General features: G+C 46.6%; 2 protein-coding genes across 3 annotated transcripts in view; one reads left to right on the top strand and one right to left on the bottom strand.

Moving 5' to 3' along the window:
* The window catches only part of Srgap1 (SLIT-ROBO Rho GTPase activating protein 1), a 279,322-nt gene extending 276,539 nt beyond the window's left edge, over positions 1-2,783 (bottom strand). The window contains exon 1 of one of the 2 annotated variants that reach the window (XM_076554167.1): positions 2,442-2,783. In XM_076554167.1, coding sequence (XP_076410282.1) covers positions 2,442-2,508 — 67 coding nt within the window. In that variant the 5' untranslated portion in view covers positions 2,509-2,783. The remainder of the gene's footprint in view (positions 1-2,441) is intronic. The other variant, XM_076554169.1, reaches the window with a different exon arrangement.
* A 14,604-nt stretch (positions 2,784-17,387) lies between these two features.
* On the top strand, positions 17,388-18,807 carry LOC102925850 (sentrin-specific protease 2-like). The gene has a single exon (XM_076554399.1). It carries the CDS (start codon positions 17,388-17,390, stop codon positions 18,255-18,257), a length of 870 nt encoding a protein of 289 aa, XP_076410514.1. The 3' UTR covers positions 18,258-18,807.
* Positions 18,808-25,503: the final 6,696 nt, after the last annotated feature.

Raw genomic sequence — 25,503 nt, 5'->3', positions numbered from 1 at the left:
TGCAAGAAAGAACAATACCCCAGAGTCTTGGGCTCTAAGTTGGAAGGTGAAAAGAAAAAAAAAATCATCTCTAATGGAAATGGTTCAGAATCATCCATTCGCTCACCTAAGCTACCCAGAATTCACACACGGGGCTTTATTCATTGGGAACAGACTTAATTCTCCAATAAAGCCCGGTTTTTCCTCCAGCAATGGAAGAGGCCGGCTTCTTTTGTTTAGCATCAGAGGAAATAGCTAGCTGGAATTAAAAGAGTAGGTTATTCCACAATCGAAAATCTAAATCCCAGCCTGGTGCCCGGCTGCACACCCCTTCACGAGGTAGCAGGGAAGCGGAGAGGTTAGGAGCCCAGAGGTGCTCTCTCTCTCCGGCTCTCCTTCCTAAGGGGTCTGCTTCCCAGGACAGCCGGCTTCCAGCACTGTGAACTGTCATCTCTCACACTCCAGCTTTTGCCCAGGAACACAGGTGAATCTGTGGCTGGGAGTGACCTGACTGAATTAAAATGCCCAATTCCCACGTTTGCATATGAGTACAGTGAGCCAGGTTCCTCGGGACTGGATAAAGTCTGGCCACAGGGCAGGGCCAGGCAAGGCAGGGCAGGTTCACTAAAGTCCTAAACCTAGAACTGGGTGTGGATGGTGGAAGGGAATAAAGGCAAAGGTCACATTTTGTGGGGCTAAATTATTTCAGAAAGAATTTTCATGTTCATGATTTTTGCTCAATTTTAGATTTGATAGATACATTGTAACAAATCCCATTTGGATCTTTAATAAAGATCTTTAATAAAGAAGGTGCATAACTCTTCAGATACTCACGTTATCACCTATCACTGAACTTACACCCTCGAAGAAATTAAGGTAATATTCAAACCTGTCATCGATTCCTTTTTCAGAGAAGGGGCCAATTACAGTCAAATGGCCTAAAGTGAGACACCCCGATCAGGAGAGGTTTATGGAAGTGAATCGTGCCAGGGGTTGCTCCAAGCAGTCAGAAAGCCAGACTGCCACTTCTGGAAGACCCGCCACAAAGAGCCATGTGGAAAACCTGCCCAGGAAAATGGTGATTGCGAGCAGGAACCCTTCCTGGGAATGAAAGGTTTTAGGCTGCCCTGGGGAAAACTGTTATCCTCATTAGAAAGTTTACCTGACGAGGAGGAGATAATTCTCTGCTGATGTAACTTGGACATCAACGCTAAAGAGTTCATGGGAGTGATCTTCATGACAGGCAGAAAGAAGTCTGTGTTCCCAAAACCACTCTAAAGGTCAGCCCTGAAACGTGTGTCCGGTTTGACTGTAACTTGGTCTCGAGTCACCTTCCCACTCAGGTGACCCAGGATTCCCTGGCCCCATGTCCTCTCCAGGTCTCCAAGCCTTTTCCCAACTTGACCACACAAAAGAACACTGAGGCGCCAGCCTTTCCCCAGGCAGGCACAGTTAAGGTTGCCTCAGCCGCCACAGCAGGGTATATAAACATAGGTGTTGCTAGAACAATCTTTCTGAACTTTGCATTAAATGCACCACTGAACAGCTGAGATCCCAACACTCCATCCATTGTCTTCCTCAGGAAACATACAGAGAGACCACACATGGGGGCGGGGGCAGCAAACACACAGATGTTTATTAAAACTCCCCAGCGCCAAACAAAACACTTGAATTGGAGGGAAAAAAATATTTTTAAAAAGTATGAAGCACAGAAAGTAAGACTTGATCCACCTTAATTGGGTTGCCTTCGTTAGTTGACTATGCAAATGGACTGAAACTACTTATTCCTATACTCACGCCTTCATTTCATATGCAAGCGCCCTCCAGCAAATGATAAAGCAATATCCTCCCGTGAGTGTGAAGGATGGCACCGGATTCCTGCTCCAAAGGAGGAGTCAGATTCCAGGAGTCGCTGTAGGTTTAACTGGCAAGGCTTTGAGAGAGCTGTTTTATAAAAGGGGACTCGCCCTACTAAATGAACAGGGGAAAGTGTGCCTGTCGGAAACAGCCTTCACTCGGGGAAGCGCCCGGCCACTCAGTGTTCAGACTTTACCAAATGACTCCATAGAAAAAATATGCCGTGACAATGATTTCACATCAAAAAAAAAAAAAAGGGGGGGGGATGATGGTAATGATGACAACCAGGCAGGAACTCTGGGCGCTGCCGGCCTTGCCGAGTAAATCGCCAGCTGAAGGTGATTAAGTTCCAGCCAGTTGTCTCAGTGTTGGAGGTGGGAGCTCCAGCCTGGGGAAGCCACCTGGTATCCTGTCCCAGTGGGTCTGATCAGGTTAAGACCGGCTTCTAGGACGCCCTGGGGGGGGGGGGGGTCAGCCAGGAGCCGAGCTGTGTCCCCTCGCCACCTTCCGCCCACGCAGACAACCAAGTTACACACGGGAACTCCAGGAACACAATGACAAGGGAAGGCACACAAAAGGAGCGAGGCAGCCGCTCCCACCCTTACCTTTCACTTGACTTTCATACTCGGCTATGATCTCTTTGTCCTTTTTGAATCGGCTCGGGGTGGACATTCTCCGGCTGTTCCGGGCTGGCTTTCAAATGGGGGGCGAGTTCTTGCCGGGTGGTCACCGGCCAGTCGCCAGGCTCCTTTGGAGAGGCACAGAGTTGCACTCCCCTCTCGCCGAAGGAAGCCAGAGGCAGCACCCTCGGGAGGGACGGGTGGGACGGGAGGAGCGAGAGGAGGAGGAGGAGAAGGAGGAGGAGGGAGAGGAGCGATTAGAGAGAGCCGGGCGCCGGCACCATGCTCCGGGGCTGAGCCGCCTTGGGCGCTGGCGAGCGGAGCCCCAGCCGGGGAGGCGAGCCGCGCAAACTCGGGCGAGCGTGTGTGGCTGGGGCGGGGAGAAGGGGGGGCGTCTCCCGGCCGCTTCCTCTACGGCCGCCGCGGGGCGGACGCGGGGATCGCGCCAGCGCGGAGCACCATTGTTGAGACCCGCGCGCGCGGGGGTCGCGCCCCGCCGGCCACCGCCGCCTCCCTTCCTGCCTGCGCCCCGCGCCCCGCGCCCCGCGCCCCGAGCTTGGGATGCCGCCGCCTCTGCCGACGCCCGGCAGGCCGAAGGGATGGCAGTCCCCACGCGTGTCCTCTCGGCGGGACTCGAAGGGCGGCGGCGGCGGCGACGATCGGACGCGCCCGGTTCAGCCCCGGTGGAGTTGGCGTCTCGGGAGCCGGCGCCGCGAGGGTCCTCTGCCGCCTCGCTCGCCCGGCGCCTCCTGGGCTCTTTCTCCGCCGCCCACTGGCCGCTGCTGCCCCCTGGCGGCCGCGACGACACGCGCACCCGGAGCCGCGCCCCCCGCCCGGCGGCCGCCCAGTCCTCGACGCGCGCTCGGCCCACCGCTCGCAGCGCCTGGAGAAGGGCGGCTGCTGTTGCTGCTGCTGCTGCTGCTGCTGCCGGCCGCGTGGACTTAGGAGAGGCGGGGTCCTGTCGCCCGGGGGGGACGGCGTTCCTGGGCCGACCCCTTCTCCGCCCTCGCCCTGGAAGATGGATGCCCCTTGTGGCCAACCCGAGCGGGGCCCTGCGCACCCAACGGCTGCCTCCCTGGGCGTCGCCCCCTGCGCCTCCGCTCTGCCCGGGCTCTGCCCGGTGGGCGACATTGGGAGACCCCTCTGAACTTGGGAACAGACTCCCCCCCGCCCCTTGCCGCCTTCCAACTGGGCTCTGGCCATGCTCAGTAGTTGAAGTCCAGAGTTGGGTGTCACCGTAATGGATGGCGAAGGACTTCCCTGTTAAAAATCGGAGAAGGAAGCTCTACATTTGAGGCAGGGATGAAAACTTCTCCATCCTAGACGCAGCTCGGTGCTCGGATGGCAGAGAAAGGGTGGTATAATAGGAATCACCCACATTTAGGATGTTGCTAGCTTTCACCCAGCTGTGTTTACCCTTTAGGACCTTTCCTGGATCCTCTCAAATTAATTTCCTAAATGCTGTGGTCCTGATTTATCAAAGGCCAAGGCATACCTGTTGCCAAAATGTTTCCGCTGAGAGATCTAAAGGTCGTGGAGACTTTTAGACTCTGATCATTCATTCCCGTAGTCGGTGATAAACATTAGTTCTTAGTGCTGGCCAAACACAAGCTAAGAGCAGGGGGGATCGGCATTAGGCACCTGTCCTAAGGGATCTCACCACACACTGCATAAATAAATAATTACAGGCAGTGTGGTAATGCTGTAGGGAAAATACTCTCATCAAGTATAGGGTTTGGGGAGACAGAACGAAGGAAAAATGGACTATGTGCATGAGGCAGCTGGGGAGTAAGAAATCACAGCAGAACAGGATTTCAATTGCTAGTTTGCAGTAATGGCGAATTAACCAATGGCCTCATACATGCAAGGCTATCCTTGAGCTACACCCCCAGCTTCTGAGTTTAAAGTTTGACTAGAAAGTAATAGGAAATCTTGGTGAGAAGGAGAAGATGCATTCCAGAGAAAAGACATATTTTACTCTGGCTAACTGCAAATAAGATCTCCAGAGATGCACTCAAATACTAGGTGGGATAGAAGGTGAAAAATACTTAAAATTTTTAAACATATGCAAATGCCATATATATGCAGTGGCATTTTAAAATCGTTCTTTGCATCAATTAAATTTTTAGTGATATTCCATTCTGTAAGAGAACAGAATGTAAGAGGAAGGCTCTTTTGTTTTGGACACAATGGGTCTCCGGTAGACCAGGCTGGCCTTGAACTTCTGTTTGTTTATTTGAGATAAGATCTCATGTAGCCCAGGGTGGCCTCAAATTTGCCATGTAGATGAGGATGACCTTGAACTCCTGGTGCCAGTTTCTACCCTGAATGCTGAGATTACAGGCAGATGCCCCCACAACTGTTCAGTGCTGGGGACTAGACCTAGGGTTTAGTGCATTCCAGCTAAGCACGCTCCAGCTGAGCTCCAGCTCCCAAGCATGTTTTTCTGTTTTCCTACCCAGGAGATTAGACTAAGGAAGATTAGATACTAAGGAAGCAGTGGACTAGGACTCCCCATGGAGCCCTCTGTGTCTAGAACTCGGGTCTGGGCTGCCCTGACTGCATGTGGATCTGACTTAGGAACCAGTACACAGCGAAGCTCCGGAACGTCCCCTGCAGAAGCTGGAGAGGAAGCTCAGAGCCAACCGAGAGGGATCTCCTGTGCCACGCTGAGCTGCCAGACACAGTCCTTGGACAGCAGGGAGCCCTTTAAGTAGAGAAGTGTCACGGTTAGGTTGGTACATTGTCATAACTACTGGCAGAGCAGAAGGATGGGAGAGGGAGACCCCGAGGCAGGTGGTCCATGTGCCTGGCAATCAAAGTCACATTTCCATGGGGTTCCTTCAAATCTAAATGGAATTCATATCACCCATGGTGCTGTTGGAGTTTATTCCATATTTGTACTGAGAAAAGCAATGTGGCAGAAGAGACGGAGCCACTAGAAATGAATTGTTGCCAGAGCCTAGAACTGAGCCCCAGACACAGTGGGCTCACTATATATATATATGTGTGTGTGTGTGTGTGTGTGTGTGTGTGTGTGTATGTGTATACACCATGACCAAGGTGTATATGTGTGTGTGTGTGTGTGTATGTGTGTATATATATATGTGTGTGTGTATATATGTGTGTGTGTATATATGTGTGTGTGTATATATGTGTGTATATATATATATATATATATATATATATATATATATATATATATCATGACCAAGGCCACTTATGAAAGAAAGCCTTTCACTGGGGGGCTTGCCTACAGTTTCAGAGGGCAAGTTCGAGACCACCCTGATGAGGAGCATGGTGGCAGGCAGGCACGGGGCTGGAGCAGCAGCTGAGAACTACCAAGCGACAGACAAAGAGAGGACCAAGCATTCAAACACTAGAACCTGTGGGGACCATCCTCATTCAAACCACCACAGGCCTGTAGTTCAAGATATCTAGAGATTAAGAAAGGATAATCGACTCCTCTCAGGAGATTGAAACCACCCTGGGTACCATAGTAAGCGCATGCCTACAACACCAACCGCCAGCTGAAAAGCTTTGTACACACCAGGTGCAAACCATCATCACTATAATCCGTCCTAATTATCTGTGTGCTGTTGTTCTTGCTTTTGAGAGTCTTGCTATGTGGCCCAGCTGCCCTCAAACTCAAGACGAACCTCCTGCCTCCACCATCACACCCAGTTTTAATCAACTTTAATAGAAAACATTTTAAAAATCAGAGAAAATACCGTACCCTTCTTTGATTTCATCATGGTACCTGTACTACAAACTTATCTCCCTGTTGCGATAAGATATCTTGACAAATACCACAAGAGAGATAAAGGACTCTTTTCTGATTTCCAGTCGGAGGGCCGGTCCTTCCTGGGGGAAGGTATGGCAGCGGGAGCTTGAGGGAGTTTGTGCACTGTAGAGAGGCAGAGAAGGTTGAATGCTCAGGTTCAGCCTTTGTTTACCTTTTTGATCAGTCCTGGGCCGCAGCCTACGGAATAGAGCCACACAGGTTTAAGGTGGGCATTCCCATTCCAGTTAACCTAATCGAGATAATCCATCACAGACTCGCCCAGAGGCTTGTCTTCTGGATGCTTCTAGAACCTAGAAGTTGACGACATAAACCATCACAGTGTCCAGTCAACCATCAATATAGTATTGTTGAGTGTTCATGGCTTGATACTATGTTGGAACATTACTCTCTAATGCGAGCATTTTGCACACATTCTCACAAGAACCCCGCCAGGTGGGCACTACTGCCCTCGCATAACAAATGAGAATCTGGAGACAAAAGGTTCAGTAACTGAGGTGTCACAAGGACATAAGTCCAGTGCACATCTTCCTCCATCCGGAGTGCATCTTCTTTCCCACAGTCTACTGTTTCCCATGGGCCTGTAATTCCTTGCCTCTGGAAGGAAGTGGGTTCACTTCCACCAAGAAGAGCTGTTCTTACCCTGGTTTTATTTCAGTGGATCTGTTTCTCATCTCATCATTCAGTATAATTATCTTTCTCATGTTTGAGAACCAAATTTATTCCCAGACCTGAATGTGGTGAATAGCCGGGATTTAAAACCTGGAAAGCCAGGTGACCCGGGTTGGATAGGTCACCTGAGGTTTGATTCTCACATCAGTTCTCTGTGACCTTGCTCCACCTGGTGGTGGCTATTTTCTTAGTCCTCTGCTGCTCCTCTTCAGGGGAAAGTTATTAGCAATTTGCCCGTGGTGAGATTCCTGCCCTTTCTGGATGGTCCAAGTTTCCATAAGTAGAACTTCATTTACCATCTGAATTTGCCCCTGGAGCAAGTGTTCACCAGGGGCCTGGCAGCCACAAAGCATCACTTACTGAAGTGTTAGCTTTGGTTCAGTGGTAAATAATTGAACGGTGTGTGTGTGTGTGTACGTGCACACATGTATTTTCATACACATGTGTGTATATATGCACCTACCCCTATGGAGGAACTATGTTGACATCATCTGATTGACATCCTCAATCACTTTGCACCTCATTTTCTGAGACACAGCCTGGCTCTGAACCTGGAGCACACCCATTTTGCTAGACTGATTGGCCAGTGGGGCCCAGGGATTCCCGACTCTGCTTTCCTGGTGGTGGGATGACAGACACACACCATCACACTGAGAATCTCCAGACTCAGGTCCGCATGTCTTCAGAGTGGGCCCTTGGCCAAAGCTGGTCCATCTTCCCAGACTCGGGAACAACTTTTTAAAATAGTGGGTGGAAATGTAGAGCCGTTGCCAAGTTTGCATACATTTTCCTAGCTGTAAATTTGGCTTCAGTGAATTTCATATCTGGTGTGAACTATTCTGGGACTCCCCTTCAATGAAAGGGGACATTCTTGTCTTGTTCCCCACCCCCCCACCCCCCACCCCCCACCAAGAGGGGTTAAAAATAAAGTAGGTGAAGCCATATGCTCACTGACATTCATGATCATGCCTGAGCTCAGGACACAGAGTGCTCTGAACATACATACCGTACTGTCTGGACTCCCTGAAACCCCTGACTTAACAAACTGTTTCACTTAGGCTTTCGGGTGATTGCACTTTGGGATCAAGTCCTGGGACATTTTATAATGTGTGGCCTTAGTTAGTATTGATCCCTAACATCAGAACCACTACAGAGTCATTTTAAAATTCAGACACACCACACTTAAAGCGACACTTCTCAATGCTAATGTGCACACCGGCCACCTGGAGATCTTGTCCTAATGCATTCCTGGCGCCTTCAGAGGGAAGCCTGAGATTCTGAATTTCTGGTGAGCTCTGGGAGGCCATGTCAGGGACACTGGCATAAAAGCCATTTTGAGGAGCAAAGAAACCATAAGGTCCAAAGACTGAGTGGAAAGAAATTCTCCACGTGAGTCTATTCATGCGCATCTTTGCTGAAAACTAAAGGACATTACAAGAATATCCTTATAAAAGAATCTTATTACTGGAGTGACGATGAAGATTTTGTCCAGACTGTTTTTTTTCCAATTAATGTGTCTCTAAGAAACATTGTTTCCTCAGAAAAATTCTCATTGTAGCCTTTTCATCTGTAAGATTGAAACAATAATCCTCATAGGTTTATGATGGGGATTAAATGTCATGTGTGTAAAGCACTTAGCACCAATTCTTGGCACATACTATGTGCTAGGGAAACAGGCTGTTTTCAATGCCACTGAGACTATGTTCATACAGGAGGTTAAGGCCACTGCTGAGGTAGAAGACTTCAGGGCCTGCTTCCCGATCCTATTTATCTTCATCTTGGAACTTCCGGTGATAGTTGAGAATCGATTTGATGTAATGTGTTTGTTTAATACGTTTTTCTGCCTTTTCTGTACGCCATTTCAAATATTCCGCAGAACGAAATCTATTTACTGCCTTGAGCTTGGGAGTTGGTTTTTTGTTGTTTTTATTGTTTTTGGTGGTGGTATTTGAGACCGGGTGTTGCTAGGTAGCCCTGGCTGGTCAGGTGTTTCGTATGTGGCCCAGAGTGGCCTTGGATTTGTGGCAATCCTCCTGCCTGAGCCTCCTAAGTGTGGGATTACAGGTGTTAATCACTGTGCCCCGCTTCTTCAACTCAATTCTAATCAATATTTACTGGGTAGTTATGAGACTAAACCACATGGCACTCCTAATGCTTGATTATTTCTGAACATAGAGATGGCCATGTAGTCCAGCCGAATGAACTATGAACCCAGCACCTCTTTGGCTGCTGTAAACAAAATGCAATATCCAACAATTCCCTCTTAGGAGTAGCCAAACCAAAGCTGTGTTGACCCCTGCCCAGATTTAGAGCAAACTGACGCTCAGGCTGGATTAGTCCAACATGCTTATCAAGGATCCAGGTCCAGAAATGTCAGTCACTGTTTTAAAAGACACCGGGGTCATAGTAACAGTAGCTTGTTGAAATGATGTAAGTACCCATTTTTGTTTTGTGAGGGGGAGGGGGAGGTGGCAGAGAAGGAAAGACAAGCTGATAAAAAGTCTTATCAACTCCATTCTGATGCGCTTTCTGGGGCAGGAAAGAGCACAGGACGAAACCATAACAGGGAGTTTGCATGAAGCTCTGCACTGATGGCGTGGGAGACCCGAGGCGAGATGGAAGAAAAGGGCAGAATGTGAAGGAAGGGACGGTATTCAGCAGCGACGTGAAAAAAAAAAAAAAGTGAATCGTTATTCTGAAATGTTCAACTGGATGATTCAGCTCTGCTCTCCTGCCAAAACCTTGAATCTGATATTCAAGAGAAGTATTTAAAGCTGAAATAATGAGGATTTTAACCCTCGTTTCATTCGAACAGAAGCTGCTTTGTCATGGCTCCAGGCATGTGCTCAGAATCACCCGTTTCCATTTCGCACAATTCACAATTACAACAGCTCTGCCTGCTCTCATCTCCTATCTGTAACTTCCGAACACCTACGCCGGGGAGCCTCTCAGTAGGACGGCCACTTTCCGCTCTTAGACTTCTACTAGAGTGTCCCATGTGTCTGCTGCACAATGTAGCTGGAATAGGAATATCCCATGAGCCCTTAGCGATGAAAATATTAGACCCCATCACTTATTTTAAAAAGATGGTATTGGCACTCAAAGGAAGACAGAAAAAGCTAGGCCAGACCAGAAATGTCAGCTGCAATTCAGCCGTCAGGATGAAAGGCGGAATAGTACAGGCGTAGAGCGAAATGTGACAAAAAGATGTCCTGGCAAATGCGGATCCCTTCTTGCCTGTGTTTTAGGAAGCGGAGGACAGCCTGGGCTCTCTTTTGCCGTCTGATTTGGTAGAGAGGCTGCTGGCTTTTCTCAGCTTTTCCCTAGAGACACAGGCTGTGAACGGAGTCTTCACTGGCTGCACTGATGTGTGCTCAGTGACGAAGGTCTAAGGTTGGTAACTAGAGCTCCTCCTCCTCCTGAACCCCAGAAAAGGAAGCCCCAAATAATAACCAGGGCGCTTGTGTACCTTCACGCCTACAGCCTGCTATCACTCTTGGCAGCAGGTTTCTTTCTCATGAGTACTATCACTTGTTTTGAGTCAAGTATCTTTGCTACTTTGCAATCTCTGTGTGCCTTTATTTCATCCTTGAAGAAGGGATCAAGATCCTAGAAACACTGGGCCTGGAGCCCTGACCACTGGTAGCATCCATATCGACTGAGGCTCCTGGTCTGTATTGGATTGCACACTGTGTCTTGTATTCCACAGGTTTTCACAAGTGTTCAGTGGCAGCGTAACACAGACTGGGTGCATGGTCTAATTCCTCCTTTTTTTTTTTTACCATATTCTGTGACATCCCATTTTCATTGTAAGAGTAAATACAATTATAAGATATATTTGCTTACTGCGCTTTGAAAATGGACTTGCGGCGGTCCTAAAGGGGAAAATTCAGTCCCCATTGTGAATAAGAGGGTGGAGATGTGAGTGGTGCACATGTGTAATCCCAGAAGGGAGAGGGATGGCCCGGGTTAAAGAAACAGGACTGATAGAATGAGTATATATATATATATATATATATATATATATATATATATATATATGTGTGTGTGTGTGTGTGTGTGTGTGTGTGTGTGTGTGTGTGTGTGTGTGTGTAAGGGGTTTATTAGAGTGGCTTACCTGCCATGGTCTGACTATTCCAACAATGGCTGTCTCACAGTGGAAAGTCCAAGAATCCAATAGTTGTTTGATTCACAAGGCTGGATATCTCAGCTGGTCTTCAGTATATTCTGGAATCCTGAAGAAGTAGACCTTAATGCCAGTGCAGGTATGAACCTGCCAATAAGAGTGAGGGCAAGCAGGCAAAGAGGAAAAGCATCCTTCTTCCATGTCCTTTGTATAGGTTGTCACCAGGAGGGATGGCCCAGATTTAAGGTGGGTCTTCACATCTCAAGTGATCCAATCAAGAAAAATCCCTTACAGGTGTACCCAGAACTGTGGTTTTAGTTCATTCCAGATGTAGTCAAGTGGACAACAAAGACTAGCTATGGAAGCTACACAGTGAATCTGTCTCAAAAGAGAAACTGTGGAAGAAACTGGAGTTTCATTCTATGGTTTTCAGAGATTGGACCTTTAGATAGTCCTTAGCTGAAGCTTCTATGAGCAAGCCTTGATGGGTTTTGGCTGTTATTGTTATAGTTGTTGTTGCTCTGTTTGTTGAATACTGCAAGTCATGATGAAATAGGAAGGGACTGTTGCCTACTTTAACATTTTAAAAAATTGTTTTTCCTTCCTTCCTTCCTTCCTTCCTTCCTTCCTTCCTTCCTTCCTTCCTTCCTTCCTTCCTTCCTTCCTTCCTTCCTTCCTTTCCTTCTTTCGAGATAGGGTTTCTGTGGGTGACTATGTTGGGTGTCCTGGAACTCACTTTACAGACCAGGCTGGCCTTGAACTCACAGAGATCCACCTGCCTCTGCCTCCCAAGTGCTGGAATTAAAGACACATGCTGTCACACTGGCTTTTTAGTTTATGTGCATGAGTGTTTTGCCTGCATGTGTGTCTGTGCACCACATGCATGCCTGGTGCCCACAGAAGCCATAAGAGGGCACCAGGTAGGACTGGAGAGATGGCTCAGTGGTTAAAAGCACTGGCTGCTCTTCCAGAGGTCCTGAGTTCAATTCTCAGCAACTACATGGTGGCTCTCAACCATCTATAGTAGGATCTGATGCCCTCTTCTGGCATAAAGTCATACATGCAGATAGAGCACTCAAATACATAAACTAACTAAATTTAAAAAAAAAGAGAGAGAGAGAGACCACCAGATCCCTTGGAAGTTGTAGGTTCTGGGAATTGAACTTGAGTCTTTAGAAAGAGCACCAGGTGCTTTTAACCACTGAACAACTTCTCTAGCTCCATTGGTTTCTTTTATAATGAATGAATTTAGATATAAGAGAGGTAACGGGGCCAGAAGACATTTCACATGAATGGTACAAGACAGTAAAAGACAGGTAAAAGTGAAAGTTGGAGTTACAAGTGCCACATGCCTATCTTGTATCTTCGTAATTCTTCATTTTGTTTTTCATGTTCAGTACTCTACTCAGTGAATAGCCAGGATCCATGGGGAAGTCCATGATCTGTGCTGCCCTTGATTATAAAAGGCCAGGAAGCTTCTTTTGCGGTGGTACCAATGAGTACAGACTCACAGTTGGGAGACATAGATGGTTTCTATGACAACCTTCCCCCCCAACTCTTCCCCCACAAAAAAGAGAATCAGCCTAGACAGGAAGCCATTGAAGAGAACTCCTAAAATCTGTGAGAAGGAGGCTGGTGTAGCTCTTCACAGTCCAAGGGTTAGATACCTTTAAGGGGCTGGCCATTGGGAGTTAGACCATGCTCCAGTGAGGAAATGGGCAGCACAAATTGGACTGGGTATTTTTTCCTTTCTTTTCTTTTTCTTCTTTTGTTTTGGGGGAGGTCACAAGGATGAGGGGTAGACCTGAGACGACTGGAAAGTGAGTGTGACCCTGGTGCATTATGTGAAATTTCCAAATAATTAATAAAAACATCCCCCAACCCCCCCCCCAAAAAAAAATCCTAGGTTGCCATACTTCAATTAAGAACAGTTAGCCAGAAGCAAACTCCAGAAGCTGAAAGCAGGGTTAGCACATTTAGAGAATTTCCCAAAACTGTGCACTTTGATTAGGTCTTTATTTTCATTTTGGCAGGTGGTGCTGTCTATGAGCTGGGTTTTATGACCCGAAGGGCCCTTCTGATACAGCTTTATTCACCATAGTTACCCTGCAGTGTGACACCTTCCTGGAAGACCTTCATCAAATGTGCAGACCTGACCATCATCTCCTCCTCTTGCTCCTGTCCCAAACCTGGGCAACCATTATTGTAGTCTCCATTTGCATGAGCCTGGGATTTTTTACTTTACATCTCTTTAAGTGAGATAACATAACATTTATCAGGCTTATTTCAATTGGCATACTGTCTCCATACTTAGCCATAATTTTTCTTTGCATGAAAAAAAAATCTTTCATTGTGTGCACCTCTCATATATGATGGGTAATTTTGTCAACTTGACTACATCTGGAATCAACTCAAGCAGCTAGGCACACCTCCCAACATACCCTCATATTTACCCCACTTCCTTCCCACTCTCCTTCAAATTCATGGTCTCTTCTTCCATTGATTTTCATGACATGCAGATACACACACACACACACACACACACACACACACACACACACACACACACACTGAGCAGGATATACTGCTCAGTCCTTATAATATTACTTGTATGTATGTTTTCAGGGATGACCATTTGACACTGGGCAATGAATTGGTGAGCTGACCACTTCCAGATGAAGGGAAATTTTCCTTGATTGAATCATATGAGATGGGAAGGCTTGCCATAAAAGTGGATCATGTGAGGTAGGAAGACCCACCCTAAATAATGGTGACATCTTCAAATCTTGCCTTTGCTTGTTTCCTGCTTACCCCCCCCCCCACTCTCTGGCAAGTTCATCTATCCTGTTGCTGAGACCTCCCTTCCCTGGTATTAGAGCTGGCTTCTTTAGGACTCCAGCATCCACTGAAGGCATCCAGATTTATGGACTGAAAAGCTAGTGGATTCTTAGACCTTCCATTCATAGGGTAGTCATGGTTGGACTAGCTGGACTGAAGTCTGTAAGTCATTCTGATAAACACCACATACACATACTCATTCTATAAGTTCTGTTACTCCAGAGAACCCTGACTAATACAGCACTTAGAGGATCCTAAATAATCAGACCAGGGGAGATCCTGATGAAATCTTCGTCAGCAGTAAAAGTCCTAGTCTGTCCTGGCAGGGGAACGCACCTACAGGCTACCAGAACGATATCAGAGCCCAGTTTTTTCAGCTGGAGTACCCTTATCCTGCTTCTCCTAGTGTTGCTACCCTGCTGTGGCTGAGTACTACTGAGCCAAGGCAGACAGTCTTCAGGAGGACAGGATGTGTCTGCCCCAAGACAGCACTACCAGAAGTGGCAGACAAGGCAAACAAAGCGAGGAACTCCCTGTGTGGTGTGCGTGGGGGACACCAAGAAAGCTCTCCGGCCACAACTGGCCTCTCTTGGTGCCTACCATCTCTTCATGGCTCAGTCTCTTTGGATAGAGCTTAGCCCAATTTGGAAGAAGAGTGAGTTGGTCTGTATGTGACTGTCTGCACACGAATGATTATGATGATGCATGCGCATATGTGTGTGTGTGTGCAGATTTGCATACAAACACTAGAGGAGAACTGCTGTGCATATCGCTCTATATAAATAAAACACTGATGGCCAGTGACCAGGCAGGAAGTATAAGCGGGACAAGGAGAGAGGAGAATTGGGGAAACAGGAAGAAGGGGGAGGGACACTGCAGCCACCGCCAGGACAAGCAGCATGTAAAGACGCCGGTAAGCCACCAGCCACGTGGCAAGGTATAGATTTATAGAAATGGGTTAATTTAAGATATAAGAACAGTTAGCAAGAAGCCTGCCACGGCCTTACAGTTTATAAGTGATATAAGCGTCTGAGTGATTATTTTATATGTGGATTGTGGGACTGCGGGGCTTGGTGGAACCTGGAGAGAAGCTCTCCAGCAACAGAGAACATCAGGTTTTCTCCTCAATTGCTGTCCACCTGACTGTCTAAAGTCAGGCACGCCATTTTGGTGAGGCCGACTGCCCAAGTAGCTCTCAGGGTTCATCTGTCTCTCTTCCCAGTGTGGGGCTGACATGTGTGTTCAGCCATGCCTGACTTGTTACTCGGGTGCTGTGAAATCAAACGCAGATCTTCAAGCTTACAAAAGAAGTACTCATAACTACTGAGGGAGCTCTCAAGCCCCTTGTATTATTGTTATTTTCTTGCCCAGAACAGCGAGGAAGAAGAGTGAGCCTCAGGCTGGAGAAAGAGCTGGGCTGTGAAGTGCTTTCTTTGCAAGCACAAGGACCTGATTCTGTGTCCCAACCCCATCATAAAATACAAAACATGGAGGCGGGCAATGGTGGCACAAGCCTTTAATTCAAGCACTCAGGAGGCAGAGGCAGGTGGATCTCTCTGAGTTGCAGGACAGCCAGGACTGTTACACAGAGAAATCGTCTCGGAAAAAAAAAATAATAAAGAACAGGCTGTATTGATGGTTATTGATCTAGTGTTTGCTGATGGGATGAAGTTGGATACATTTGTTGAAAATATGCTCTGAAGTATGACTTGCTCATGTTCAAATCAACACTCCCAAAAAACAGCAGGAGAGGCAGGATATGGTTCTTGTTAGTTCATGTGAAGCAGGTCTCAGAGCTGTAACGTCCTTAGTAATTATTAAGCATATTGAGAGGAGCCGCAACGTCCCTGTGTAAATGTCCCTTTCAAATAAGTTTAATTTACTAATGCTAGAAACACTGGACTCCAAGTCATGGAAGAGTAATTCTATTTTGTTTTCTACCATTAACCACATTAGACAGAAGAGGAGACTCTTCCCTAAGAGTCAAGGGTCATGGAAAGGGCAAGGTACTTGTCTTGGACAGGGTTTAAATTGCTGTGAAGAGATACCATGACCATCGGAACGCTACTAAAGAAAACATTGAATTGAGATGGCTCACAGTTTCAGAGGTTCAGTCCATTATCATCATGACCCATAGCATGTGGTGCTGTAGCTGAGAGTTCTACATCTTGATAGTCAGGCAATAGGAAGTCCATTCATAGTCACACTGAGTGAAGCATAAAAAAAGAACCCAAAGCAACCCCCACAGTCACACCTCCTAATAGTGCCATTCCCTTTGGGGGCCATTTTCTTTCAAACCACCATAGTTAGGATAAGACAGTCAATATCCCTCACATCTCAGTGCCCAACAAATCCAAAGTTTATCCCTTTAGCTTTCGCTGATATTTGATTACTCAGGGTGGAGCTGGCCAGAATTCACCTTGATGCAGGGTTATCCCTGAAGGGCTAGAAAGAGGGAGTGAGGTGGATTTTGCATTGGCGTCTAGATTCTGCCTATACAATCATGCAATGCCTGAGCTACACTTTTGCCAAAGCAAACCACACGCCTACATCCATCTCGAGCCTGACCTTACTCTCTTCAGCAGAGGGGAAAGGAGATGTGCGTAAATCCTTCCAAGGATCCAAGCCTCTCTCCTAGACTCTACCCTTCAGAACTGTGAAATGTAGTGAATCTATGGTTTTTCCCAGTAGTTCGCCAGTTCTGAGGACAGAGCTACACTTCTGCCCTCCTGAGTTCTGATTGGGTGTTCTTCAGCCGAGCACAGACCAATAGGAACTCCAAGGATGGAAATAAGCTGTCAGACCCTTGATCCGGATAATGCTAATGGGCGGGGCCTCAACTCAAACTGTATATAAGCAGCAGCGCAACCTGGAAGGCCAGAGCCAAGGCCACAGGTGGAGGAGACAGAAGTCTTACCTCCAGTGCGTTGGTTGCGCTCCTGTGGTCCGGTGTTTTTGAGCAATTGTCTCCCACATTCACTGTGATTTCCACAATTTTGGGATCTGCAGAGGCTCATTGTGTCTTGGAGCCCCCAAGACAAAAGGCAGAGCCTCAACTACAAAGTTTTTGGGTTTCTTTTTGTTTTTTTACACCGGGGCTGTTGAATCGCCACCTTAAAGACAAGTTTAAATTGATTATTCACCAAGAGGGGAGTACCCTTTGATACTGTCCCCTCCATCTGTCTTCATAGTCCAAAGGAGCGTTTTTTATCCTGCGGTAGCTGACCTTGGACCAACATGCCCAGTTTCGATAAAACACCTCCGAGTGGACTAAGTGATCCTTCAGACAACCACCCGAGAGCACCCACCGAGCCTCAGGCCGACCTGCACTTGAACTTGGAAATCAGAAGGCTGCACCACAGCAGACAGAAGACACCTGAGCAAAGGCAATGCAGGTCATCCCTGTGGGTGGCAACCTCGCCGGCAGCGTGAAACAATGAGCCCCGAACACCCCCGGAAAGGGCAAAAGAGGAAACACTAGGAAGAGTGGGGAATGGATGAGCAGACTCAAGAGCCAGCCGAGCCTAGGAGGAGGGTGAAACAGGAACAGGGTGAAATTGAGCTTGAGTGTGAAGAACCCGGCAAGGGTCAGATACGGAAACCCCAGGAAGAGGATCGATCACAGCTAAAGCCCGGAGAGTGCCCTAAAGACTCTCAGGAAGAGGCCCTGACTGAGGTGAAGTCTGAGGATGGTGGGAAGGGTCGCAAACGTTCCTACTGCAACACAGAGGAAGGTGTTCAGGAACATGACAACGAAAAGTACCGAAGGCTGTTGGAAAAGTACCGGGCTGTTGTTCAACCCGGTGATCATGTGAGCTCTGACCCTCACAGTGCTCACACGAGCCCTGTGGACACCTCGAAGAAGATCAAAGGCCGTGTGGAGGGACAGATTCACAGATCGGAACCAACTCACTCTGAGCCAGAGCAATCTGCCTGTGCTGTCACGAGAGAAGGTCAGTCACCAGTGAAGAGTGAGAAGAGGTCTTCAGAGGAGAAAATTTCTAATACAGAAGAGATAGTTGGAACAAACCTCAACAATGACAGTAGGGGACATCACCCCCAGCCCAACTTTCTGGGAGGAGCCCAGGTCCAAATCTTCATAGACAGTGTCAGCAATGACATTCTCAACAATATACCAATACCTAAGGCCAAGGAAAAGGCTCTTGCAGATCAAGAGAAGGGCAGAGGACTGGACCATGGCCCCGATGTCACAGCAGACATGGAAAAGGAAATCAGTAGTGCACTAGGTCCAGGGCCAGAAGATGAGATCTTGAGTGTGAAGAACCCAGCAAGGGTCAGATACAGAAACCCCAGGAAGAGTAATTCAAACTTTGAATTACGTGAGGAGACATCCAGACACTAAGGGAGACCCAGTGGCTCAACGATGAAGCCATCAATTTTCACATGAATCTTCTCATGGAGAGAAACCAAAATCAGGGATACCCATCAGTTCACGCATTTAATACCTTCTTTTACACCAAATTCAAGTGTGGAGGCTACAGGTCAGTCAAAAGATGGACCCAGGCAGTAAACCTCTTTGCAAAGGAACTTATTCTGGTGCCGATTCACCTGGATGTGCACTGGAGCCTGGTAGTAGTAGACCTAAGAATAAAGCATATTGTCTATCTGGATTCGATGGGACAGAAAAGACCAGATGTCCTCAAGATGATTTTTCAGTACCTGCAGGATGAGAGCAAAGCCCGAAGGAATATTGATCTGCACCCTTGGGAGTGGAGGCAATACAGCATGCCAGCAGAGGAGATTCCTCAGCAGCGGAATGGGAGCGATTGTGGAATGTTTACCTGTAAATACGCAGATTATATTTCCAGAGGCCAATCCCTCACCTTCTCTCAGCAGCACATGCCTCTGTTCAGGAAGAAGATGGTGTGGGAAATCCTGCATAAGCGCTTACTGTAGGGGCACCCCCTGGCTGCTCAGACGGTCTGCATTCTTTCATGGACTGTAAGTCTTCACGTACTTCAGACAGGGTGAGTAAGAATGGGTGATGCCCCACTTTCCTCTGTGTAGTGCTAACTTGGAGCAAGGGAGAGCTGCATCTGATGCAATCTATAAATATCTGTACTCCCACAAGTTATAAACTATTTGACCAGCAAAATCAAACATGCTCACAAGCATGCTGCTTTAAAGATTTTATTTGCCACTCAGGTCAATGTTGGATTCGTCATTTTTTTTTTTCATGGCTTATCAATTTTGCTGCTCTTATTCACAAGTTCTACCTAATTGGCAGCAGTTCTTTCCCTGAGCTTTTTAATTCTCAAATGCTTGTTTGAACTATTGGTTTCTGAAAGCAATGCCAATCCGGCTGCCAGTCTGTGCTGTGAATCAGGCTGATTGTCTGTCACTCATGTGGGGCACTGCAGGAGTGTCGAAGGATTGTGAACTGTGACCATGGGACCTGGGACTTGGGCCATCCAGGAGTATCGGCAAAAGTTTCACAGACATTTCAAGACACTTTGCCTGGACTAAGGAGATCTGTTTTATTCTTGGACGCGAAGTGACTGTCATGGCGAATGTGCAGATTACATGCAGGCTGTTGTGAACATAAGACTCACCCTTCTGAGTGCTGTGCTAAACTGTTTATTCATAAAATATTCAATTTGCAGCCATTAAATGTATATTTTGTATATAAGAAGCTGAAATTAAATGTTTTTGTCATTAGTATACACATTCTACCTCTACTATTAAGGTAGACTTAATGGTGTCTAGTGTTGATATTGCAAATGTACAAAAATCTATTTTATATTGAAACTTGGAATCAATTTTTCTGTGAATTGTAAATCTTACATTTGTGTTCATGGAGTTTTGATTGAATAAAGCTGAGTGTTGTCTGAACACACTGTGTGCCTGACGGTCTTTCCATGTGTGACGAGGGCGCCGGAGAGAACTGGGAAGCAGTTACCCAGGGCGGAATCCATCAGTGTGTCTGAGTCTGTTCCCACATCTGTGTGTCAGTGGTTGCTCTCTGCTCTGAGCCCCGGTGTGTAAAGAGAACACTAGTGAGCTCTTCACTCTGTCCTGGGCGTGAGTAGATGGAGCTGCAGCCTTGCACAGCCTCAGTCTAAAGTGAACAGGAGCGCCGATCTCTGGACTCCCAGTGCCTGGCCAGGCAAGTCCATGCATGTGCACACACTCACACACACACACATGACACACATACTCACACACACTCTTACATACACTCACAAACACATACTCTCATACCATCACACACACTCTTACACATAAACACACACTCACACACACACACTGTCCCACACTTACATACACATACACCCTCCTCCTGACACACACAGACTCACACCCTCTCACTGTTACAACCCCCCACTCTTCATGCATACACTCTCACTCACTCACATACACTCACACACACACACACACCTCCACACTCACACAAACTCACACACAACCACATATACACACACTCACCCACACACACTCACATAGTCCCCCACACACTCATATCCACCCATTCACCCACACTCACACACACACACACACTCACATACTCATACCCCGCACACACTGGATATTCACATATACTCACACAGAGACACACACTCTCTCTCACAAACACAAGAGTCATACACACTCACACACACATACAAACAAACATACACACACTAACACTCTCATACACACACACTGTCATACACACTCACACCCTCAAATGCACACATTCATACACATACTCAAACACACTCACACAAAACTCACACACACACACTCATACACACACTCAAACACTCTCATACATACCCACCCACACACTCATGCACACTCACTCACACAGTCATACAGTCTCACTAACACTCACACACATACCCCCACACACTCACATAGTCACACATACTCATATATACACACACTCACACACATACTCATACACACCTACATGAACATACACATACTAAGTATGTTTTAAATGGAAGAGAAAAGGCAAAGATCGTCCATGCCACCCAGTGGTTACTTTACGCACAGAATCTCATGCGAACCCAGAAGCTGAGGCATCTGGCTGTTGTCTTGCTTGGAAGTGAGTACTGTGACAATGACTGGATTATGCGGTTCCTCAGAAGAAACGGAGGCTCTGTGGACCTGCTCTTCCTAACCTACGACAGCCCCTGGATTAACAGTGTGGACGTTCTCCAGTGGCCTTTAGGTGTAGCAACGTAAGTACGAGGTAAATTTGTGCATCCCTAGACCCCAAGGTCTGATGCTCTGAATCAGGAACAGGGTGTTTTAAATGGTTCTGGGCTTACAGAGGATGAGGCCAGGGGCCAAAAGAGTGTGGCCTTGTGCCTCTGTGAAAATAGTGATGTTTTCACATGTCACTTTTTGAGTTTTCTTGGGTGCTTTATGAAAAGAGTTGATCTAGTTAAATGTCATTAATAGGCTTGGATTTTCCTTTTATAATGGGATCATGTGGATGTTTTAAAAAAATCAGAGATTTAAAAATGAAGAAGGCCGGGCGGTGGTGGCACACGCCTTTAATCCCAGCACTCGGGAGGCAGAGGCAGGAGGATCTCTGTGAGTTCAAGGCCAGCCTGGTCTCCAAAGCGAGTTCCAGGAAAGGTGCAAAGCTACACAGAGAAACCCTGTCTCGAAAAACCAAAATAAATAAATAAATAAATAAATAAATAAATAAATAAATAAAAATGAAGAGCCTTTCAAGTAAGTTATTACTTTTACTTATTATTTTTAAATATGTTGAAATAGAATTATGTCACTTTCCCTTCCCTTTCCTCCCTCCAGCACCCCAGCTACCCACCTTTGAATCCCTCCTCTGTACTCCCCTAACTGATAGCTTCTTTTTTATTATTGTTACATACAATCTATGTGTGTATGTGTATGCATAAATATGTATAAATACAACAAAAACTGAGCTTTTTTTAGAGTATTTTACTCTTTCCCAAGGAGAACTGAAAAGTGTCTTTTGTTGTTGATTTTTAGGAAAGATGTAGTATAGATTATCAAGGTTATTAAGATCTTCCTGAAGAGAGGCTTAAACAAAAATGAGCCAAAAATCTGTGTAGTTTATAGGAATGAGTACTTTTTTCTTCATTTTAAAAATGTTTTTTGGTGGGAGTCCACAAAGGTTTCCTAGTGAGATCTGAGCTTGCTTTACCCAGCAGGGCTGCATTAGAGGATGGCTGGACCACGTGCATGGTCACCAGGTGTTTGGGATGGTCTACACTTAGCTGTGCTGGGGGGGAGGTCTTTCACCCCACCCCTTGGCATTCCTTTTAAAAAGCCCTTTAGTAGAGACAGAAGGGGCCGGTGGGTTTGGACTCAGGCCCTCCCGAGGCTGTCCTGTGTTTCTGTCTCTCCCCTCTATCCTTCTATCTACACATTCCTCATTGATCCCTGCTCAAGAGTACCCTGGGGGAATAAGAGGGAGCCGGTCTCCCTCAGTTTTTAATTGAAATAGAACTACACCATCATTCCCCGCCTTCTCCTCTCCCACGAAGGGTAAAAGGGCCAGCCAAAGAAACACACCCTGACCCTGAAACCAGAGCCAAAGAAACACACCCTGCCCCTGACCAACTCAGCACAAAACCAACCAGTCCCTGAGCATAAAAACCAACCCCTGAGCATGAAATCCAGCCAATAGCTGAGCGTTTCCAAGTCCAGGGACTGAAATCTGACCAATTCCCACCCTGAAAAATCTTCACCGCGGAAAGGCTCCGCCCCTAAGAAACCCTCTCTATGCCCTGTACCTGTTCAGTTTGAAGCTGTCTTTTTCTACCCTGGCAGAGGCAGCCGTTCTCCTGGATTCCTCACTTCTGATAAATCTCTGGAATGAAGTTTGGGGTAACGACTTCGCTGGCGTGGAGCAAAGCAGAGAGGTAACAAGTTTAGCTGGAGCAGGAGCAGAACTGCTACATTTCTGACCCGGAAACTCCCTTGGCAGAGCAGAGCTACAATGGCTCTCCCCAGAGAGCAGGAGAAGAGCTACATTCCTGAGGGAAAACCACCCCCCACCAGTAAGGTATTGCCTGGCTTGGGACAGCCAGGATACTTTTCCCTCCAGAGCTGGTACACTTACCCCCCAGCCCCTCCCCGCTACCCTCTCTTGAACCTCTAGAGATACCACACTATATCCTCAGGCGTGAAGCTGTGATGAACTTATGCAAATCTCATCTATAAAAGGAAAAATTAATTGGACGGTAGTTAAGTTTCCTCCATATCTAATCCTTCTCCTCCTATTGAACGAGAATTTTTTTTCTTTTTCACCTTTCTGACCATAGGTTTTGAAAGAACACTAAGTAGCCTTTACAATAAGCCGCCACTAACCCGGAGATTTGTGTCTCATTTCTTCCCTGCTCTAAAAAAGTGCTTCATGGGGTGACAATAAATACTTGGTGAGTAAATGAAGTGCCTCCCTGGTAGAGCCTTTGAATTAGGCATTCATTGTCATTTCACTGGTTACCACGATGTACAGCCTTAGCCCAGTGAGTTGCACGGATGTCCCCAGATACCACACTAAGGACACCTATTCACACCTCTGCTTGTACAGAGATCCCATTGAGTAGGTTTGAGATAGATCTGGTCTTGGACGTTGTAAAGTAGATTCATGCTTAAAACCTTCTGATAAATCTATTCCATGAGAAGAGCCTGTATTTGTAAAACGTCTTGAAATATTTTACTTTTTCACAGAATATTGCTTCATTCATTTATATAGAAGATAAGAACATGAAAATTTTGGTGTTTTCTAAGTCCAGTTGTGAGATTAGTAGTTCTCTCTCAGCACAAGCTCAGAAGGCATTTGATAACGACTAGACTATTATTGGTTAGGACAACCTCAGGGAGTTGTCACACTGGCCTCTACTGGACAGAGCACAGGGATGTCGTTACATACTCCACGGTGTGCATGCCAACTTCTACAACAGAGCTTTACTGAACTAACACATATATACATGTGTTTTATGCATAATGAGAAACACTTTTAAGTGTCAGAACTCCACTGATTAATATCTTTTTTTTTTTTTTTTTTTTTTTTTTTTTTTGGTTTTTCGAGATAGGGTTTCTCTGTGTAGCTTTGCGCCTTTCCTGGAACTCACTTGGTAGCCCAGGCTGGCCTCGAACTCACAGAGATCCGCCTGCCTCTGCCTCCCGAGTGCTGGGATTAAAGGCGTGCGCCACCACCGCCCGGCTGATTAATATCTTAAAATTCTGAATTTTTGAAGTCTTGGAATCATGTATCGTCTTTAAGCTTTACTTTTTATATAATCTTAAATTATTTTCTCAGTCCCTCACAAATTGCATTTATATATCTTAAACTAGTTTTTGAACCTTTACAACTTAAACTCCCATATCCTCAGATCGGGTTTTTTTTTTTTTTTTTCCCATCCAACCATTTCTCATGAGACGGAAATGGTTGCTTTCTGAGAACAGTCGTTGCAAAGCAAGTTTCTCTAAATAAACAGTAAAAAGTTACATTGAAACCTGTTTTTGTATCTGTTTCTCTCACCAGGGGACCTAATGGCTCTAGAAGCAGCAAGGCCTGATTTCCATATCTGAAACGATTGGATCAGGCAGCTGCTATTAAACTGATGAAGCCACAGTTAGCCGTCAACACGACCAGAGACCCGAGAAGAATAAATTTGAATAGGAAGTATAAACCAAATGGCCTCCGTATTGATTAAAATGACAGAGACTTACCAGCTACCTGGATAATTATTCTAGGCTCCTCCCAGGCAATCTCCGTGATCTTGATGGAAGCCAAGTGGTTTCAGTCTTCAGTGGTCACACCAGACAGCATTAACTCATTAACTGCCACACGGGGCAGAACTGGCCTTCAGCTGACAGACCCAGAAGATCCAAGAGAGTTTCTGTGGGTGAGGAGCCTGGGAGACTGGCCTACCTTGGCAAGACAAAGAGAGGCAGTCAATTCTCTAGTGTCCCGATTGTCTATAGATTAGGCAGTGTATTGCCTTGCTGTTCTGCCCTCATTGGCTCTCTTAGCCCTGCTACCTCACTTCCTCTTCCTACACAGCTCGGTCACTTTCTGTCTGTCTGTACAGATCTCCAGGACTCTATGGTTGGTACTGGGATTAAAGGTGTGTGTCACCACTCTTGGCTCTGTTCCCTAGTGTGGCCTCGAACACATAGAACGCTGTCTCCTGAGTGACAGGATTAAGGGCGTGTGCTACTGCTGCCAGACTTTTGTGTTTACTTAGAATGGCTTGCTATTTCCTCTGATCTCCAGGCAAACTTTATTTATTAAAGCACAGATAAAATATCACCACAGATGATGTTTCACGTTTCTGTTGTCCTGAATGCCTCCCTTCCTTCCGACTTTGGTACACTGCGGAAGTGTGAAACTATGAGGCAAATAGACGTTCTCCCACTTGATTCGGCCAGGAGCTTTGCCGATTGCGTCAAGGGAGCAAACACTTTCCATTCTAAGACACAGAACTAAGACACACACAGCATGAGCAGTCGGCTTGGGCCAAACCCTCATGGAGACTGCAGTTTCTAATCTGTTTTTCCGGACTGCAATCCCCAGTCTTTTGGCAGATAATGCTGATTCCCCAGAGTTTATTATTTTTAACATTCAGAGATAAAATTGAATGTGTTCATCAAGTGAT

The sequence above is a fragment of the Peromyscus maniculatus genome, chromosome 18 (genome assembly GCF_049852395.1).
Source record: "Peromyscus maniculatus bairdii isolate BWxNUB_F1_BW_parent chromosome 18, HU_Pman_BW_mat_3.1, whole genome shotgun sequence".
NCBI classification, from domain to species: Eukaryota; Metazoa; Chordata; class Mammalia; order Rodentia; family Cricetidae; genus Peromyscus; species Peromyscus maniculatus.
Note: the sequence above shows the minus strand (reverse complement) of the source record. Positions and strands in the feature narration are given on the sequence as shown.